A 22170-nucleotide genomic window follows, 5' to 3' on the forward strand; every position below is an offset into this window, starting at 1 on the left:
GGTCAATTAGATTTCTTTAAAATGGCCTTTTTCATATGTATCATATATGAAAACAATTTTATATATCTGCTTTCTTCTTTCTAGGATTTTTATTCTCATCTAGAAAATCTCTGCTGTTACAATAACTATCAAAAAAAAAAAATCTTAGATGGCTTTCCAAGAGTATATAAAACATATCTGGATGTATCTAGTAACTATTTCCCTTATTATGAATTTAAAGAATGCATGAAAAAAAGAAAAGAATGTATGGTCATCTTCTCCCTAGGTTCCTGACACTTCAACATCCCCAGGCAATTAAAAGCAAAATTAAGACAAAGACAATACTCTTCTTTCACTATTTCTTCTACCATAAATTTTATAAGGGTAAAATTTCAAGGCCCTACAATATTCTGTCCCATACTAATTATATAGTTCAACATTTAACTAAAATTTAACAGTTGTTCTATTCTTTGCTTCATATCTCAATCTCATTTCCCCATTAGAATTTAAGCTTAGCGAAAGCAAAACCTACTGAGTATTACCCTCTCATGGTACTTGGTACCATGCTGGCTACATAAAAAATGCTAATCCCCCCCAAAATAAAACATAACACTTTCAAAGTGGAATTAAGGTCATTGTATACCTTTCATTACAGACAAACAGTGGTCACTAAATGATCCAAATAAACACCAGCCTGAAATACTCCATTAAGCCAAGGTTAAAATATGAGCAAGGGATCAAAACCCAGTAAAGCAAGGGAAAGAAACCTTTTATTTGGGTTTAGTTAAACCTTGAAAATGGAGTGCCATATCTGTCAAATACTTCAAAAAAATTTCAGAGGAAAAAACCTGACTCCCTAACACATTTTTCTTTTTTTTCAAATTGTCTACATACCTTATTACATCATGTATGGCAAGGCACTTTAAGGTCAGAACTACAGACGTCAAACTAGTTCTCTTAATCTCAGGGATCACATGGTCAGGCATACACTGGTTCCAAAAATCTTTACTATAGATCCGAAAGCATTTTCCTGAGGAAGTCCTGCCAGCTCGGCCACTTCGCTGTAACGCCTCACTCCTTTAGGAAAAAAAAAAACAACAAAAAAGTCCCCAAAATGTTCTGTGATTTTTTCCTAAGTAATTCATTTTCTTTCTCAAAGCAATTAGAAATTATCTAATGAACTGCTCTTTGAACAAAAAGGCTTAACACAGAGACTTACTTTGAAATTGGAACCACCTCTAGGATATCCAATCCTAACCTGGGGTTGTGATTTAACTGCTTCACAAAGCCACCGTCCACCACGTATCTAAAGAGCATGGAAAAAAGTTAAGTTTCTAGAAAATACGGAAAGACTTGCTAATTTTTAACCACTTTGGATACTTCTTTTCTATCAAACTAACAACTACACAACAACTTTTCAGTTAAGGGTAAAACCTGAAAGTGAAGAAATTGGAACTCTATTGGTTCCACTGCTATTTTGGAAATGTAAAATAGTTCAGCCAATGTGGGAAATGGTTTGGTGGGTCCTTAGAACATTAAACGTAGAATTACAATATGACTCAAACTCTCCATTCCTAGGGATACACTCAGAAGAACTGAAAACAAGTACTCAGCATATTTCATGTGTGTGTGCTCAGGCGTGTCCCACTCTTTGGGACCCTGTGGATTGTAGCCCGCCAGGCTCCTCTGTCCATGGGATTTCCCAAGTAAGAACACTGGGGTGGGTTGCCATTTCCTCCTCCAGAAGATCTTCCCCACCCCGCGATCAAACCCACTTCTCCTGCACCGGCAGGCAAATTCTTTGCCGCTGAGCCACCTGTGAAGCCCACTCAACAAACACTTGCAGACATATATTCATAGTGCACTATAGGGGCACTGTAAGAGCCAAAAGGTAGAAACAGCATAAATGTTCATTAACCATTAAGAGATGAAAGGGTGAACAAATTATGGTCTACACATATAACAATGCTATTCAGCTATAAAAAAGCATGAAGTACTGATACATGCTACATCACAGATGAACCTCAAAAAACATGCTGAGTGGAAGAAGCCAGGCACAAAAGATCACATGCTGTAACTCCATTTATATGAAATACCCAACATAGGGTATTCATTAAGTGGTGGCTGCTAAGCGCTAGGGGGAGGCATAAATGGGCAACAACTCCTTAAAGTATATAGTTTTATTTGGGGGTGATGAAAAGTTTTAGGACGCGATAGAGGTGGTGGTTGCACAACACTGTATATGGAATAAATACTACTTTATTATCCACTTTTCAATGTAAATCTTATGTTGTCCCATAGAAAATAAGGGCTTCCCTAGTGGCTCAGTGGTAAAGAATCCACCAGCCAATGCAGGAGATGCAGGTTCAGCCCCTGGGTGGGGAAGATCCCCCGGAGAAGGAAATGGCAACTCACTCCAGTATCCTTACCTGGAAAATCCCATGGACAGAGGAGCCTGATGAACTACAGTCCATGGGGTCGCAAGAGTCAGACACGCATTTAGTGACTAAACAACAACAAATGAAAAACTTGAAAATCAGCTCTAAATCATTCTAACAGGTTCAGAATTAATTCCATTTACTCTCTAACAACACCACTTTAAGCCAATTAAATGGAGAACAAGTCAGGTTAAAAACTTAGTCAGAAACAGTACTAAGTCTATCATTCACTAAGGGAACATTCTGAAAGACGCTATTTCATGAATATTGCCTTGGCTGGAAACAAAAAATTACAGAGATTAATTTACTCAAGAGAATTGCTCACCTAAGCCCTTAGTGAAACCATTATTTTTAAAGTTAAGAGAAGCAGAGGAAATTAAACTTCCTCTTAGATCTGGAGGATCATTTTACCCAAAAGAAACATACAGAACCTTTGCGGCAGGTCCAGTCATCCTTTGGCAGAGACAGACTTAGTTAAGGACATAAAATATACTGGGTAAAAGATAAACATCCAGAAGGAATGTGGCTCAAAGGTCTAAAAGAACTTCTCATTTAGCTCTCAGTCTAGATTTAAAATTTCCAAGTGTTTCTCTACAAAATTTCTCAAAAATTTGATGGCATCATTGATTACACTAAAATATAAAGTCCATTTCACAAACAGCTGAAAAGCAAGAAACAGTACCTCCAGATAAATACTTGGGTTTACAAAGCTAACTATATGAAGTGGAGCTGACAGGTCAGAAGGGAATATCAGATCCTCTTAGGTATCTGCTGGTAATGGGAACATAGAAAAACAGGTTTGGCCTCCCACTTAAAGAAATCCTTGAAACATTACACATAATCTTACATTTGGGAAGAGGAAGCTACAAGTTGCCAAGTACAAGTATTTAAAAGTATCAACAGAAATACTATATGCACCTCCTACTCCATTTCCTATTCAGAGCAAACAATAATTACAAAAAACGCTGGGTGATTACAAGTTAAGGAGGTGAGAGGGGAACTGGTGGCGGGCACAGAGACACAAACTGAATATTTTACGATTAGCTAAGTGGCTTCCTTGGCTTTCAAAGGAATTTTAAAAGTTTACCTGATCCCATCTATTGTCAAAGATGTTGCAGAAATATTGGTGGATATGACACATTTTCTAATTCCAGGTGGAGGTGGCAAAAATATTCTTCTCTGTTGATCTAAAACATATATGAAAAGAAAAGAATAATTCACAACATGCATGTGTCAAACTCAAGTTCTGAAAAACTCATTTCTTTCCATTAGAAGTTGTTTTCTTTACCTCTTTAATTATCTTGAATTAAAAATACAATAGCAAGAACTGCTCTTTTACTCATCTTTTACTATTAAGATATCTAGATCCACGGAACCAGATTACTCTTGCTAAAGTTAACCCTACAGCAGTCCTTTATGTAGGTCATAGCTCCCTTCGAGACTTTAAAAACTGTGGGCCTCGTCTCCATTAAAAATCACACATGTACACATACACAAAATTTTTCTAACAATATCAGGATGTTCGGGGGCTCTCTAAAGCCCATCCATGCACTACAGATTAAGAACCTTTCTATGCTTTAAAGACTGATTAACTAAGGTTAATCAGTTTTTACTTTTTCAGATGCTGCTGCTGCTAAGTCACTTCAGTCGTGTCCGACTCTATGTGACCCCAAAGACAGCAGCCCACCAGGCTCCCCTGTCCCTGGGATTCTCCAGGCAAGAATACTGGAGTGGGCTGCCATTTCCTTCTCCTTTTTCAGATGACTCCATCTCTCAACAAGTAACACCATCCTGATTTTCACTACCCACGCATTCTGAAGGGTGAGCCCCAGCAGCAATGCTCAGAGTAACTTTGCTCCTCTGGCCATAGTTTATGGTGCCAAGGATAAACCTCTCTCCAACTGGACCAGTTCTCATTCTCCTTTGAATCTCTTGGAATAAGGTCCAAGAGATGCTCAATTTGATTAGGCCAGTCTCTTGCAAAGAGGAAAAATAAACTTGTAAACCATAGGGAAGTGACTAATATATATAGAGGAAAGCTAGTCTAAAGAGAGGAAAGAATGAATCATCTGTAACAGTTCACAAGAGAGTATTTCTGGGTGCCTGGCGATCTCCAAGCCTTAAGAGACATGGTATAAAACAAGTAGAAAGATGGATTTGGCCAGACTTGCCCACCTGCCTGGTTAAGCAGAGAACAGAATAGGAGAGTTGCTGTTTGCAAGGAAATGATAACACCATAGGTGAAAGGAGATAAGCGAAAACTGTTAAAAGTCTTGATGCATTCTGAAAATTGTTAAATTCGAAGAGTGAATTGGCAGAAACAGGAAGTAATCATCAGAAAGATGTTTAAAACTAAGGTCAGAAATGATGATACTGACAAAGTCTACAATGCTAGGTTTTCAAATGAGTGGTCATGGTGGGATGAAGGAAAAGCTCAAGGGGTCAAGCAAGAGATTTGGTAGATTGTCTGTTTCAGTGATCTCCAAAAATGGAGATCTGGTGACTCCCTGGTCATTCCAGGAAGTACACAAGTCAATCTACTGGCATATGAAAAGAAATTATCAGCATATGTATTTATATTTGTATATATAAATTTGTATTTGTATCTGTATATATATATATTTCAACATATACATTTATACTGAACAGTATATACATATACTGTAAAAAGAAAAAAATTTTAATGCATAGTTGCATTTGATTTCCACAAGATATACCCATATTCATTTAGAAAAATTTTTCTACTTGAGCAGCCTCAAGTTGTTCTCTCCTCAGCAGCCAAGGAAATCTTAACCAAACCTATTTTTAAATAAAGTACAAAACGTGTTTCCAAATAAAACCTTATAAAGATCCAGGTATTCCCAGTATATAAAACAGACCAAAGTTGAACTCTCACAAAGGAGAAAAGGAATGACACAGACGAGCACAGTTTTAAAATCATGTACTAGGCCAACCATCTCATTTTATAGATGAGAAAACTAAAGCCCAGAGAGTTCAAGTGGCTTGCCCAAGATTCACATATAGACAGGCAAGTTTAAAACCAAGTCAACCATTACTGCTCTTCTACATCATCCTGAAATTAACTTAAGTAAAAAAAAAGTGCTAGAAAGGCAACTGACACATAAGTGATAAAGATTATTTTTTAGGCGTTTCTTAGATTTAGGTACCTCATTTCTTCCAGATAGTTCAAATGAGTCATACACTACCCAGTATTTCACATTATGTTTACACATTTATCTGCTGTCTATCTATTCTACTACAATGTAGCTCTGTAAGAACAAGGACTTTCTGTTATTCAAGACATACCACTCCCCTCCCACCCCAGTACCTAAAATGCCTGGACCATAGAAAATGCTCAATAAAGTTCAATGAATTGATAAATTTTAAAATGCATGGTATAAATAACAGAGATCCTTCTACTTTTAAAATTCCACATTACCATAAAAGTTTACATAAATTAGAAATGTCCATTCTGAACATGTTTATGATCAACTCTGTTTTTCAATTAATTCATTTCTAAAAGTACCTAATTTTCATCTTCAATTCAAGCAAGATTTCAGTTTATCACTGTTCACTAGTCAATTAAAAAGTCCTTAACCTGCTATTTTGACAAGACTCACATTTGTTCCATATTTACATTTCACCCATATACTTTAACACCATATTCCACAAGTATGAACATATGCCAATTTTATGTCTCTTTGTAAAGGTTCGGGGGAAAAGTTAAATACATATATCCTAAAGCACATTCTCAGTTTCCACAAAGAAAAGGGGAAACAATACTTTCACTGCATGCGAGCTTAGTTCCTCAGTCATGTCTGATTCTGTGTGACCCCATGGACTGTAGCCCACCAGACTCCTCTATCCATGGAATTTTCCAGGCAAGAATACTGGAGTGGGTTGCCATACACTCCTCCAGGGGATCTTCCTGACCCAGGAATCAAACCTGCATTTCTTGCATCTCTTGCACTGGCTCTTTACCATGTCTCCTCCACCAAGCTATTTACCACTGAGCCACCAGGTAAGCCCACCTAATAAGGTACCAGGATGTAAATTAACAGGCGAGCAGGGAGGATTGGCAAAAAGGCAGAAAGATGTTTCAAAATCTACCAAGAAATAAAGACACTGAGGCTCCACCACTTAACACTCTTAATATTCCTAAGATACATGTATGTTACATATTATATGTAAGGCCAACTGAAACATCCTCATAAAATTTGTTTCAAATTGTTCCTAAAGCAGAAACATGTTTGAAAGAGAATGTGTGTGTGTGTGTGTGTGTGTATGTGTGTGAGAGAGAGATAAGAGAAAGAAAGAGAGAGAAAATGTGTATAAAAGGAACACAGAGCTATAAACAGAAACGTAATCAAAGGGGGAAAAAATGATTCTGGAACAAAGGAAAAGTAGTACAACACTGTTCAGCTCAAACTCTACCCCCACTGGAAGTCATTTTTGGGTGCATCAAAAATATCTTGAGAATCCTCACTAACACAGCTGAAAATCAAATTTCTGACACAGAGAAAAGGCTTGAGATAATCAGTAAATGTAGTTGAAAAGATAACGTAACTGGAAGGAAGCTAAAATATATAGAAGCGAGGCAATCCAACATAACGATTAAAATTGCAGATCAAAACAGCAACCAATTTATCGTGTTTGTGGGGTAGCTACACAGATACGTGTGCGTGTGTACTCAATTGCTAAGTCATGTCTGACTCTTTGCAACCCCATAGGCTGCAGCCACCAGACTCCTCTGTCCAAGGGATTTTCCAGGCAGAAGCACTGGAGTGGGTTGCCATTTTCTCCTCCAGGGGAGCTTCCTGACCCAGGGATTGAACCCACGTCTCCTGCATGTTTTGCATTGGCAGGTGGATTCTTTACCACTGAGACACCTAGGAAGCCCCTACACATATATGTACATTTCTCAAAACTCATGAAACTGTATACTTAAAACAGGCATAGTTTATTGTATGAAAAATATACCTCAATAAAGTTGATTTTTTTTAAAAAGCACATAAAATTCCAGGAAATTTTTACTATAAAACACTCAACACCAAAAAATATTCTAAATGAAACTATTGAACTTTAAGGATAAAAATAGGAAATTTCAAGCAATCAGACAGATAAAACAAATCACTTACAAGGAGGGGAAAAAAAATCAGGTTGGCCTCAGACTTCTCCGCAGCAACACTCAATGCCAGAAGACAACTGGACAACGTCTACCAAGTTCTAAGGAAAAGAAAGTGCAACCCAAGAACATAAAACCCAGCCAAGATGTAGCTCAAGTATAAAGGCGAAAGCCTGACATTCTTAAACAAAAGAACTACAAAAAAAAAACAAAAACGCCCAGGATCCCTTCTATTAAAAAAAAGAAAAAAAAAGGTTAAAATCTACTCAATCTAAAATTAATCGAAAGTAGTTTAGGAATGGAAAAATCATGGTAAAGGATTGATGATAAACACTGAATACATCTGAACAATGTAAAAATAACTGACAAAAATCAGAAGGGGAGAATATAGAAGAATATAAGTACTTAAGTCTTCATCTTTCAAATCAGGCAATAGATAAGATCTCCAATCAAATATTGTCTAATTTTAGCATATGTGCTGCCAAAGTAAGCACCAAATATAGTCTAGAAGGAAGATATTAACTTCAGCTTAATATTTTCATTTGTTTAAACTTAGAGCAATCTTTATTATAAAATATCTCATGGTAAAGATTTACTTTGAAGTTAAAAGTTAAACAATTCCTTCAAGTAAATTCAAGTAAAATTACTTTCTAAAAAAGCAACTAATAGTATAATCTCACTCTTGAAAAGGTATTTCTTTCAGCCTACCTACTTATTTATCCTTCTATATGTACACACGCACACACACACATACACAGAGATCTGAAGAATGTTTTTTCTAATGTTAAAGATGGTTATTTCTGGATGGAGTTTGAGGTGATTTCTTTAAGTTTACCTTTGTAATTTTGTACACTGCTTGAATTCATTATAATGAAACTGTACCATTTTCCCTCAATTGAGTAATTTTTCTTTAAAGAGAGACACCATCTAGGTTAATTCTGCATAGTGGAAAAGGCATTTTTTTGGTACTTTTCTGTACTTTTAAAACTTCTACAAAGGGCAGAAAAGAAAAACAAAGGAGCATATGTAAAATCAACCCATTTTTCTTTAAAAAAAAATGTAAACAATAAAACATATCTAAATGTATAAATAAAAAGGTCAGAACAATATACCTCAGAATATTAATAGTGATTATCACTTAATCATGTTGGTGGCACCTACGTTTAATGATTTTTCTTACTGTGATGATTTTATTGTTTTAAAAAAGTATGTATTTCTTTCTAAGATAAGATAAAATTTTTCATTTGGGGAGAAAACACATAGACTAAAAGCTTTTATGTGAAACTCACTCGCCTTATTCCCCCACATCTTTAATCTTAACATTTAAGGAAACTATCCTAGACACTTGGTACTCGACATATTGAAAGAAGTATCTTTGTTTTGTAATCAGAAGAGAAAAAACTATTTTTGGATGTATGCAATAATCTAAATGAGCAGTTTCTCCTCTTTTAAAATGTTCTACACCACCTCAAGGTAAAACTCCTCTCCTTTTCTTCATCTATTGTGGAAACACATGCACTGTTAGACCCTCCACTACTGAATAAACAACCAGTAATCAAATGTAGATTCACCATGTGACCTCAGGAACATCACTTAGCCTCTATCTGTAAAATAAAGAAATCTGATTATGCATATATTCATATATATATATATATGGGTGTATGTGCATTTTTCTAGAAAAACAGCCATGGCTTTCATTACTTAAAAAAAAAATCTAAGATTCCCACCCTCCACAAAAGGCTTCTGCACTGAATTAGAGAATTACTTCAGTGCTAAAAATGCCTGCTGCTGCTAAGTCACTTCAGTCGTGTCCGACTCTGTGCAAGCCCATAGACGGCAGCCCACCAGGCTCCCCCGTCCCTGGGATTCTCCAGGCAAGAACACTGGAGTGGGCTGCCATTTCCTTCTCCAATGCATGAAAGTGAAAAGTGAAAGTGAAGTCACTTAGTCGCGTCCGACTCTTCACGACCCCATGGACTGCAGCCCACCGGGTTCCTCCGTCCATGGGAGTTTCCAGGCAAGAGTACTGGAGTGGGAAAAATGCCTAATTCAATGCAAGTAATTGTCACTTATGAAGCAACAAGTATATTTCAGTTCATAAATTTTGTAGGGGTTTAGCTTTCCCTAAATGCACAACAAACATGAAGGAATGTAAGACCTGAACAAAAAGGAGGAAGTGAGAAGACAGAAAAGGTTTGAGAGAAACAAGAATAAGGTTCTTACTCTTGAGTTTGGTATAAGACATTAATATAACAATACCAAGCAGAAAGAGAAAAACCTGGAACTCTAAAACATTTAGTTAGAACTTTCTCAACACACAGTACTTGTCCTCAGGAAGTCCACAGTCTCACAGAGGGGATGAAACAAGCGTAACACACGTTAAAAGCGTTAAATGCCACCAGAGGCACAGTGAAGCACAGTGAGGGTCAAACAAAGAAGAGAGAAAAGCCAGCTGTGAGGACGGAAAGCAGGAAGGGTTTTCATGGAGTTGGTTGCACTTGTGAAACAAAATAGCAGAATTTCGAACAGTGAGGGGGGAGAGTAAAAGGGAAAGGAGGAGTTCAAGTTCAGGAAGGAACATACACAGAATCACAAAAATGCTGCCAGAGGAAAATAAATAAAAACAGCTCTTATATTTTGAGCCTGAATGAACATCACAAGGGTGGGGGTCAGGGGGAGTTCAGCCCGGTGAGCAGGGGGTCCTATGACCTGGTGGTAGTAGGAACACCTCAGCACCTCTTCACAGTTGACAGATGAGAATTTTTTATGTCAAGCACGGAGATATTTAAAGATGTTTCCTTAAAATAGCCACACTCACAGCTAGCTCAGAAGTTAAGAGCAAATATAAAATATCCACCTCATAAGGTCTACCTCAACACCAAACCTACCGAACCCCCTCACTCCAGGCTATAGGCAGGAAACCCTTCTTCCCGGTCCTCACTCCCAAATGCAAGCTTTCTGTTCCTCAAGCTAATAGGAAATAAAAGAAATAACACTGTATTAAGGTCTCTCCCCACAACCCAAAGTAGCAAAAACAACGAAACTAAGTGCTATATTGTATTTACCAGGCTTATAAAGAAAGCCTTAGATCCCAGGAATGCTACCTTCTCTCTGCTTCAGCAAACTCCATCTCACCCATTACTCAGTACCTCATCAGCTCCATCCGAATGCCTCTTTGCACTGTCATAAACTGCTACAATAAACATGGTTATGATCATATGGATCACCAGTAGCTCACCTTACAGTGCCCTTGGAACCAGAAGGGGAATAAATAAATAAACAGAATGCTTCAGTAACGGCTCTACTCAAACCCAATTTCTCATCCTTACCATTTACCTATATACACCAACTGGAATCAAGAGTGCCAGGAGAAATATCAATAACCTCAGATATGCAGATGACACCACCCTTATGGCAAAGAGCAAAGAAGAACTAAAGAGCCTCTTGATGAAAGTGAAAGAGGAGAGTGAAAAAGTCGGCTTAAAACTCAACATTCAGAAAACTAACATCATGGCTTCCGGTCCTATCACTTCATGGCAAATAGATGGGGAAACAATGCAAACAGACTTTATTTTTGGGGGGGCTCCAAAATCACTGCAGATGGTGACTGCAGCCATGAAATTAAAAAACACTTGCTCCTTGGAAGAAAGGCTATGACCAACCTAGACAGCATATTAAAAAGTAGAGATATTACTTTACCAACAAAGGTCCGTCTAGTCAAAGCTATGGTTTTTCCAGTGGTCATGTATGGATGTGACAGTTGGACTATAAAGAAAGCTGAGCACTGAAGAATGGATGCTTTTGAACTCTGGTGTTGGAGAAGACTCTTGAGAGTCCTTTGGACTGCAAGGAAATCCAACCAAGTCACTGATTTTCTAAAGGAATTCAGTCTTGAATGTTCATTGGAAGGACAGATGCTGAAGCTCCAATACTTTGGCCACCTGATGGCAACAACTGACTCACTGGAAAAGACCCTGATGCTGGGAGGGATTGGGGGCAGGAGGAGAAGGGGAGGACAGAGAATGAGACAGCTGGATGGCGCTGGGGAAGACTGAAGGCAGGAGGTGAGGGGACAACGTGTCAGTTGGATGGCATCACCGACACGATGGACAAGAGCTTGAGTGAACTCCGGGAGTTGGTGATGAAGCCACAGAAGCCTGGTGTGCTGCAGTCCATGGGGTTGCAGAGTCGGACACGACTGAGAAACTGAAGTGAACTGATATACACCAACAAAGAAAATCACATACACTGATATTTAAGGCTGAAAGCTGGCTAAAGTCATATTGGAAGGAAAATGAACGGCAAGTTATTAAGCTGGCATTTTAATTCAGTTGACAATAGGAAATGACTGGAGGTACTGAATAGGAGACCGACACAATCAGAGCTGTGCTTTTGGAAGATTATATTTACCACAGCAGGTAGGATGGCAAATTAAATCAGGGAAAATCAGTTAGCTGGATATGTTAACAACCCAGGAAAACAAACTGAGGATCCCAATTCTAATGACAATGAGGGGAAAAAAAGATGAAAAACAAAGGCTCTGGAGAAGATAAAGGCAAACCAGAAAGCCCTGTGAGACCCAAGAGGCCTAGAGTGCCGGAGACTGAACTACAGACAGCTTTCAGGAGTCGTCACAAAGAAGTGACAGGTGAATCCTAGAAGCCAACCTCTCCAAAACAGAGAATTCTAAGAAAATAGCAAGCTAAGGAAGAAACCTTAGAAAATAGTCATATTCAGAGGGGAACAAAGGCCAGGGAGAGTGGTAAGGCAACAGCCTTATGGAAATAGTGGTCAGAAGAACCAAATAACTATCCTACACAACAGCATTTAAGGAGACTTATTATTAACCCAAAATCAAAATACAAACTAATAGAAAAATGCCATGAGATTTGAGGAACAGGTCACTAGCAAGCTTTAATAGTATAAAAACTGAATTTCAGGAAGATAAACAAGAAGCAATGGCAGATAAAGAACTATTATTTTCAATGTGGCAGTAAGATGGAAAGAATGAACTTTATATGAAGTATGTATGTATTAACAATTAACACAAAGCAACTATAGCAGGTTTTGAATTACCTTATCAGTTACAAAGTAAATTATAAAAAAATTAGTAGATAGAATCTCAAAAATAAATGAGAACCTTAAATACCTAACAAAGACCCTAAGAATTCCCTTGAAGATGTAACAATATAAAATAGATGTCAATGTTGAGTGTGTGGGCGCAAAACCATCATCACAAAAGGAATTTCTAAAACGGCATGTCTACGGTTATTTACCAACACATACGTTTCTGAACTGTTTTTGTTAATATACGGATAAGAACCACCTACTCAACAAAAACAAAACTACACATAAAATATAAAAACATTCAATTGCTTTTTTGCATTACATAAATGCTAATCCCAGTCAAAGTCTAAATAGGAGACTACAGGTTAACTTCCCTTTCGTATTACAAGTCAAATTCCATAATACAATAGTTATACAAAACAAATCTAAACCTCATTCAGTAACATTTATTATGAACAAATAGAATGATCAGAGTTAGAATTTGCTCTCTGAACTTAAAAAGAACTACATCGTACTTGAAAAGTAGACTAGTATGTGTGGCTACATAAAAAGAAAACAATCCACTCTCTGATACATCTGGATATATAAGATTCCTAGAAATTCTGTGGCAGTGGCAAATTAGATTTAATTTATGGTACTACTATCAAGGAATTATAGCCCTCATTTCAAAAAATTCATAATAATATTTTTGTTTTGCTGGGAGAGGACACAGCCCTCTCTTAACAACAATAAGGGGGATAGATGACCAAAGTCTTAAAAAAGTGAATGTAAAAAGGCTTCAATTAAAAACAAAAAAAAGTCATGTCTCTCAAGGGATGAAGGATGGTTCTCCAAACACTATTGATCTGGGCTGTTGGTTACAAAGGTGAGTTCACTTTGTGAAATTCATTAACCTAAACACTTACTATCTGCATACTGTTGTAAACATGTGATTATCCAATAGATTATTCAATATAAAGTTCTTTAAAAATCAAATTTTCTTTTCTAGTGAGTAATTACCTGTTGTCATAGATCCATAACAGGGCAATATTAACAAGCCATCTAGAGTGGTATCTTGGACATCATAATCATAATCAACAGATTCTGCCATCTGAAAAAGTAACTCACAACTTTTTTCAATTTCAAACTGACCTGAAATGAGGGGAGAAAATAATGTCAGCAACTGAACAGCAAAATTAATTTAAGAATGAAAAAGAAAAAGCTTTCTAGATTTATGTTAGTTTTGCATATTTTAAACATCTCATTTGATCTAAAGTAGATGAACACAAGTTGTACCCAATCCCAACATAAAATAAAAAATACAGGAAGTACCTGTTTCCAAGGAATTTAAATCTCTAAAGGAATAAAAACATTTACAGTCATCAAGTCTTTCATCTTGCTAACATGGTATTTGGGGAAGATTCAATAAAGTTAATCATTACCATAGGGGATACTGCATTTGATGTCAAAAATACTTAAGTTCCTTAAAAAGGCTAAGAGATTGTTACAATGTCTCACTTCTGACATTAGTACAGGCAGTGTAGGAGGTGAGCCATGAAATGACTCAGATCTGTTAGCAGAATGCTGCTACTTGAAGAATCACACCAGTCTGAGATGTAACTATTCTATTTTTGATCCAAAAAAGCATGCCTATGAGACACGGATTCCACAGCCTGTGCACTGCTACCACACAGTACCATCCCACCACTCAAAGAAGAAAGCAGCCAGTAGGACGTCTTTTGAAATAATGAAATTAGTCATTCAGATCCAGGACTGTTTAGTGGTTAACAGCTCTATATATGGTAATAAAAATATTAATATTTTACCATTTAGTATCTTCCTACTAAAAGGTCAGTGTATTTTACATATGTTTACTAAGGAGACTTGTGGTGGCTTAGAGGATAAAACGTCCGCCTGCAATGCAGGAGACCCGGGTTCAATCCCTGAGTCGGGAAGATCCCCTGGAGAAGGAAATGGCAACCCACTCCAATACTCTTGCCTGGAAAATCTCATGGATGGAGGACCCTGGGAGGCTGCAGTCCATGGGGTCGCAAAGAATCGGACACGACTGAGCGACTTCACTTCAAGGAGACTTGTGCTTTTAGGGCAGTGTAAAATTATGTTACATATCTTATAATAAATACAACATCTAAAACTACTCAGATAACCATAAAAGGCTAGGATAAAATGAGTAGAGCCTAGATTTTCCAACAAAGGTACACAGTAGTGTGGTGCCACATTCCCCTCGTATAAAGGGCAAAATTTTTAAACCTAGTACTGAATGCTCACCAGTCAGAAAAACCAAGATGTCTCCAGCCATTTCATTCAAATGGATATCCATGGTCACTTTCACAATCTAAAGCAAGAAACACAAGCATAAAATGCTAGTGGAGATAAAGTCCCACCACCACTACCGCCAGCTCTCTCAGTTCCACAGAAAAATTAAATCTGATTCTCAAAAGTCCTAGGACCTATAAAGGCTGCCATTAAAACACTAGAGAAAAAAATGAATTACCAAACTACTCAGTCAACTAGAATCATAGATACAGAAAAGACATAATAAGGATGACAAGTAATACCGCTTGAATGTATGCAGTATTTTCTCTATCTCGTGGACCAATCAAATTGCAGAATTTTTCTCTGACTGGATAAAGCCTTCCAGGGATATCAAATATTGGACAATTTCCAAAGAATGCAGAGAGCTTGGCTAATTCCATTGTTGCTGACATCACCACGACCTTTAAATGCTCCTTCCTGTTAGGAGACTTCTCCTGAAATAGCTTCTTCAGTAAACCAAATAAGATGTCCTGAAAGAAAAGTAAATTTCTAATAAGTCACAAGTGTACATAACAACCAACTTATTTTAAATATTTTGCTTTCCTTAACCAAAGGATTCATATTTTAATTGATTAAAATGTAAGGAAGGGAAGGCAATTCACTGTACAGTACAAAGCTACCCCCAAAGAAAGAAAACTGTCTAATAAATAAGTAATAAAGTTAAATACTCACTGTAGTTAGAGTTCTCTCATGGGCTTCATCCAAAATAATGACACTGAACTTGGTAAGATTTGGATCTCCCAAAATATGTTTCAGTAAACATCCATCAGTCATGTATTTGATTGCTGTTTCCTAATGTTCCAACAGCAGAGTACATTAACATACACATAAAAATAAAAATCACAGAAATGCACTCCTGTTTCGCAAATTAAATTTTTCCCCTCAAATGTACAGACATCAAGGGATCAAACTAATCTGACTAAATAAGAGAGTACATGAAATAGTCTAATAATATATTTTAATAACATGGATGGTAAATTATGAAACTTGTGATCTACACAGGCAGGAAAACTAAGGGGAATGTTCTGGGATAAAGCAACAATGAGGAAATACAATGAAGTCAGTGGAAAGTGGTTAAGACAACACAGTGACCTCTGGTGAGCAAGCTGTGGGAAACAATAATGAAATGGGATTCGTCCCCCTGTCTCAGCTGCTATTTTAGAGAACTTAGGGAAAAAAGGAAGGTGGCACCATTCTTCTCATGCTATTCCTCCCTGACCATTGTCCTATTACAAAAATAGGATCAGCCGACTAGCATTAAAAGAAGGTGAGAATAGGAGTTACCAACAGAGCTATCCGTAAAACAAGCCAAGGAGAAAAGAAAAATCCCAGCAGTGACCACCAGGAATGCAAAGACAGTATTTTGGGGAGTTATTCTGTGCCATTATTGCTAGCCATTCCTATTAGGGACCATAAGCAAATCAGGGATTATTTTGCATCTGGTTCAGGATTCAGAAATCCTGAGGGGATTTCTGAATGTGGCTATGAACTATTACCATGAATACAGAAGATGTTCAACAAATATTTGCTCAATAAGTTTGTTAACTGTCAGTTTTCCACTGACTTCAAGAATTCAACCATATAATATGGATGAACCTTGAAAACATTAGCTAAATGAAACAAGCCACACAAAATTGCATGATTCCACGTTTTAAGTATATAGAAATACATAGAGATGTAAAGCAGAATAGAAGGTACCAGGGACTACTGGAGGTGGGAGGATGGGAACGTGGAGATACAGCACTGTTTTCTGGGATGGTGAAAGTGTTCAGAAAATAGAGAGTGGTAATGGTTACAAAACACTATGAATGTACTTAATGCCACTGCACTGTTTACCTAAATGTGATCTGAAAATACTAAAAATGGTAAATCTTATTTTATGTATATTTTACTATAATAAAATTTCTTTTCAAAGAACACAAATGTAAGTTACATGTCAAGAACTGTTATGGCTAAAATACACAAGGGAATCCTATGAAAAAGTCAACATAACTGTCACAAAACTAATTGAGAAGGGAGAAAAGGAGAAAAGGGAAGGCACCCAGGACAAGACATTAATAACGGGCAATACAAATTAATTCTAATCTGAGGCTTTGTTTCTTTAAAATGCAGATGGAATTTTGAAGTCAAAATCTTCCATAACTTTTCCCACTCATTCTACAACTTCACACTACTTAACTAAATACAAACAGAACTTTGGTACCTTGGAGCTGCAATCATCAAAACGAACTTGGTATCCTACTTTGGATCCTAATGTGCATTTCATTTCTTCAGCAACCCTCTGAGCAACAGATATGGCAGCTACTTTTCGTGGTTGGGTCACACCAATCATACCGTGTTGTGAAAACCCTACCAAATGCAGAGGTAAAATACACAAAAATGTTAACCACTGCTTCCCATTAAACTGTTTCTGGTCAATCGATAACAAACTGTTCAAGAGTTTCTAAAAGAAAACTTGGCAAAATTAACAACACATTGTATTGTAGCCTACCAGGCTCCTCCGTCCATGGGATTTTCCAGGCAAGAGTACTGGAGTGGGTTGCCACTGCCTTCTCCAATATATAAGCTAAGAAATTTTTATAATATCCAACATAATTTTGCTGTATACCAACCTTATGATATAAAATTTACCATATTGAAAGGAAAGACACTGTAAGGGTAGTTTGTTAGCTGGCTTGGTGTTAGGAAAATCAAGGAATAAACAGTTACCTGATATCACTCTGGAAAAAGAACCCAGAAATAGTAATGTCAGCAACAGATATCAATATATCCCTTCCCCTGAAAATCATTTCAATACCTAACGTTCAACAGTCTACTGCAAGACAACCTACTCTACAGCAGAGAATCAATATCTACCTATAATTCTATCTGGAATTTTTATGGTAACTGAAAATGCCATTTCAAATAATTCCGGAATCTGAAATAAGACTGTAAAAAAGAGCGAAACATACAAGGACAGTGTGCCAAGAGAAGAATCGAACTGTAAAACAAGTGACAGACATTTATGTAATACAGAAGTCCTATTAGCTTTTAAGAGGATATTTTTAAATGCTCCCAATATTATCCCAGAATAAAATTACCTGCTTCATATAGATATTTTGGGAGTTGAGTTGTTTTACCACTTCCTGTATTTCCAGTAACAATAAGGAATGAATTGTCCCTCACAGCTTGAATAAGCTTTTTTCTTTGTTTCTGAATGGGAAAAGTTGGAGTAGTTCCTCCCTCCTGTGATGTGCATCCTTTCTCTTCTGTAATGACAGGGAGGGGGTGGGGGTGGAGGTGCAATTAAAAGGCCTGTAAAGTTATCTCAATTTCCCAAAACTGAAAAAGAGAGTGACAGTAGAATTTTAGGGCTGGAAAGAATCAACCCATGACTTCTTGGTGAAATCGCTTACATCCCATTTGCGAGCGAGCGTTTCTAAGCTCAAAGCAACTTTCTAGTGAGATCAACTTGAGCATTTCTTAATGCCTGACTCAAAGTATCCGACAAAGTAAGCCTAGCACAAGGCAATATATTTGCAGGTATACCTATTCAGAAGCACAAAACCCAATTTTATTAAATAATAGACCCTAAAACTGGAACAGGGTAGAAAAACTCTCGGCTGAATGAAAAGCCACCTGTATTTGCTTCTGATTCACGGTTCAAGTTAGGTCCCCGTTCAGAGCGACTGATATCCCAGAAGGCCAAGTGGTGGGTAACCATGGAAACTGGCTCCTGGAAACTGGCTCCCTTCATACCGTACCCAAAGGCAGGCTGGCGGCCCGGCGGAGGGGCGGAGGGGTGGGGGGGAACGGGTGGGTAGAGAACAAAGGCTTTCTGAGCCTATTTAAGAGCAGAACGCGTCCCGGCGTTGGGGTGCACTTTTTTGCCCCTCAGCAGGGTTTTCGCCCAACTTAGATCTGGGACCGCCCCTCTCCAGTCCAAAGTGGCTCACTGGACGCAAAGTTCGCCTCCGGCTTAGAGGGCGACAGGAAGGCTGCACCTTGCAGCCTCCTCTTCTCCTCCTGTCTCAGGCGGACTTTCATCCCCCCGCCCCCTCCCCAAAGCCCCGTGCTACCACTCCCGCTGGCCTCTACGGAGTCCCGCGGACCGCACCTCTATCCGCGACGGAACCTGCCGAAGGCCGCTCTTCCTGGAGGTCTCTCGATCTCTCACCTTCCTCCTGCCGCCTTGGCGCCCTGCCCGCGACGGCGGGAAACCGGGACATAGACCTGGCCCCGAGCGGAGGTGAGCAAGTCCACCGGTCCTGGGGAGATGGGCGGGGAGAGGCGAAGACGCGCCCTGATGACGTCGCGGTGTTTACTTCCGCGCGTGCGACTCGGGCGAGGGGCGGGGGAGCCGCCCGATGACGTGGCACGAGGAGCCCGCCCTCCCCGACGCCGAGCGGAGCGCCGGCTACCGGGTGCTTCCCGCAAGCAGCCCGCGTGCGCTGCGGCTCCGCGCGCGAAGCTAGCCCCGACGTCCAGGAGGGCCCGGTCCAGGGTCTCCGCTTGTGCGCAAGGGCTGGGAGACGCCTTTTTTTTAATCAGTGGTCGCTGCAGACGTATCCAACCTTCACATACCTAGCGTGATGTGACCCTTTGTCAGGAGCTGAAATCTTTCCTAGCGTTTGGCATTCCACAGCATTGTCACCTTCAGTGAAAGTCGGTCAGTGGTGTCCGACTCTTTGCGACCCCAGGGACTATAACAGGCCATGGAATTCTCCAGGCCAGGATACTGGACTGGGTAGCTGTTCCCTTCTCCAGGGTAATCTTGCCACCCAGGGATCGAACCCAGGTCTCCCGCATTGCAGGCGGGTTCTTTACTAGCTGAGCCACAATTGCTCGTACTGAAGTGTCCTGCAACGGCACACGGGTTTTGAGAGGCACACCTGAACTTCTTGTTCTGTAGTGTCAAAAATTAGGCTCCCTGCGCTGTTCATTGGGGACACTGTGAACATGCGCAGGACCCTGCATGTTAAATTCTATTTACATGCGTATTTCCTTCTCCTTTCCCCCAGCTAGACGCAGGGCAGCAACTTTAGAAAACTGTGATACACTCGACCCAGCAAAGTGTTTCAAAGTGGGCTGTTAATATTTTTTTTAAGTTACTGGATGGTTGGATGAATGATTTGATTTCCAGAGAAGTTAATCGCATTTATTTATTTATTTTGCTGCACCACGGGCATCTTGTGTGATCTTAGTTCAGCAACCAAAGATGAAACCGGTGCCCCCTGCCCTGGAATCAAGGGGTCTTAACCACTGGACTGTCAGGGAAGTCCGCTAAGCTCATTTTAATGGTTGTTGATTCCTTGGAAACCACAAGAATTGAAAAGTTAAACACATATACAACGATTGAGGTGGGGTGAATTTTTCAGGATAGGTACTTTGCAAAGCAGGTCTTTCTGTTGTAGAAACTTGCAATTTTGTAAGTAGTGTCAATCATAACAAAAGCGGTGCAAGAAGATTATTTCTTGGACTTTCCAGCTCTTCCTGCTGTTAGACTTAACCAGTATTTACTGTCAAAGACAACTCAAATTATCACTTGACATTAACTAGAAGTCCCTACTCTCCTATCTGACTGGGCTTCAAAAGATGTCATTGGACCTTAAGATTTTGCTATACTCATTAAAAATATATGTATACCAACTCCTTTTAAATGGGATTGATAAGCATCTCCTAAAATGCAGGTTTATCAGATTTTTAGTGAGAGCAAATTTCTAATAACTTCTCCAAACCTGAGTTCTACAGGAATAAATCTGTAGAAGGACATTCCAGATTTCTCTTATCCATTAAAGGAATCTCCTAACATCCTGTATTCTGCTAGAAATTTAAACTATGACTAATCAGAGAAATCACAAAAAAGCAAAAATACATTTGTAATATTGGCAAGGTATTGCTGAGTACAGGGCATGATAAGTCAGTTTTGGGGCTTCCCTGGTGATGGTGTTGTTCAGTCACTCAGTTGTGTCTGACTCTTTGAGACTCCCAAGCAGTCCAGGCTTCCCTGTCCTTCACCATCTCCCAGAGCTTGCTCAAACTCATGTCTATCAAGTCAGTGATGCCATCCAACCATGTCATCCTCTGTTGTCCCCTTCTCCTCCTGCCTTCCAATCTTTCCCAGCATCAGGGTCTTTTCAAATGAGTCGGTTCTTCACATCAGGTGGCCAAAGTATTGGAACTTCAGCTTCAGCATCAGTCCTTCCAATGAATATTCAGGATTGATTTCCTTGAGGATTGACTGGTTTGATCTTCTTGCAGTCCAAGGGACTCTCAGGAGTCTTCTCTAGAACCATAGTTCTAAAGCATCAGTTCTTCGGTGCTCAGCCTTCTTTATGGTGACACGCCTGGATTGGGCGAATTTAATTCAGATGACCATTATGTCTACTACTGCAGGCAAGAATCCCTTAGAAGAAATAGAGTAGTACTCATATAGTCAACAAAGAGTACAAAATGCAGTGCTTTGGCGCAATCTCAAAAAGGACAGAATGATCTCAGTTTGCTTCCCTGGTGACTCAGTGGTGAAGAATCTGCCTGCCAGTGCAGGGGACACGGGTCCCAGCACTGATCCGGGAGGATCCCGCATGCCTCGGAACAACTAGGCCCATGTGCCACAACTACTGAGCCTGTGTTCTAGAACCTGTGAGCTGCAGCCACTGAAGCCCAAGAGCCTGGAGCCCATGCTCCGCAGTAAGAGAAACCATTGCCATGGGAAGCCCACACACTGCAACTAGAGCGTAGCCCTCACTCACTGCAGCTAGAGAAAGCTAACACACACACACACACACACATAATTTTTAAATCCTTTTCAGAAAGAAAGGAGAGTAGAGAACCATGGTTATAATTTAAAAGAAACAAGTGGTACAGAAAGAAAAATCATCACAGATATTAATACAGTAAAATCCAGAAAGTCAAAAAAACACCAGAAAAATGGCAATATGTTGAATGTTAATCATAACAGAAAGTCAAGAAAGAGAGTGAGCGATAGTGTCAAAGTCCGTGGATTTTTTTTTTTTTAATCCATGAATTTGACCAAACCAATAGTTGTTTTGGTAAAGAGAAGTAGATAAGAGCCAGACTGTAAGTGGGTGGGAAAAGAATTAGAGAGCACACTGAAAAATGTACTTAATGCACTTGGAGATGTTTGATTAGAATCAAGGAAGGTAAATGAAAAGAGAGAAGAGAATAGCCAGAAAAAGCTGCTGCTGATACAGTGTATGTGTCATGATTCATGGTCAGTGAAATTGTTGGGGGTGTAATTACAGG

At 39.0% G+C, this 22170-nt stretch overlaps 1 protein-coding gene across 2 annotated transcripts in view; it reads right to left on the reverse strand.

Annotated features, from left to right (window-relative positions):
- DHX40 (DEAH-box helicase 40) overlaps window positions 1-19196 on the reverse strand; it is a 48656-nt gene extending 29460 nt beyond the window's left edge. The window contains exons 1-10 of one of the 2 annotated variants that reach the window (XM_086360597.1): window positions 19082-19196; window positions 18006-18173; window positions 17129-17274; window positions 15598-15717; window positions 15168-15395; window positions 14878-14944; window positions 13609-13740; window positions 3505-3604; window positions 1199-1285; window positions 874-1056 (exon numbers count right to left, since the gene is read on the reverse strand). In XM_086360597.1, coding sequence (XP_086216723.1) covers window positions 874-1056; window positions 1199-1285; window positions 3505-3604; window positions 13609-13740; window positions 14878-14944; window positions 15168-15395; window positions 15598-15717; window positions 17129-17274; window positions 18006-18173; window positions 19082-19133 — 1283 coding nt within the window. In that variant the 5' untranslated portion in view covers window positions 19134-19196. Of the gene's footprint in view, window positions 1-873; window positions 1057-1198; window positions 1286-3504; window positions 3605-13608; window positions 13741-14877; window positions 14945-15167; window positions 15396-15597; window positions 15718-17128; window positions 17275-18005; window positions 18174-19021 lie in introns of both variants that reach the window. The other variant, XM_086360596.1, reaches the window with a different exon arrangement.
- Between the last annotated feature and the right edge of the window lie 2974 nt (window positions 19197-22170).

This window comes from Bos grunniens, chromosome 19 (genome assembly GCF_055505025.1).
Source record: "Bos grunniens cultivar Pamir isolate PY7600 chromosome 19, Bosgru_T2T1.0, whole genome shotgun sequence".
In the NCBI taxonomy this organism is placed as follows: Eukaryota; Metazoa; Chordata; class Mammalia; order Artiodactyla; family Bovidae; genus Bos; species Bos grunniens.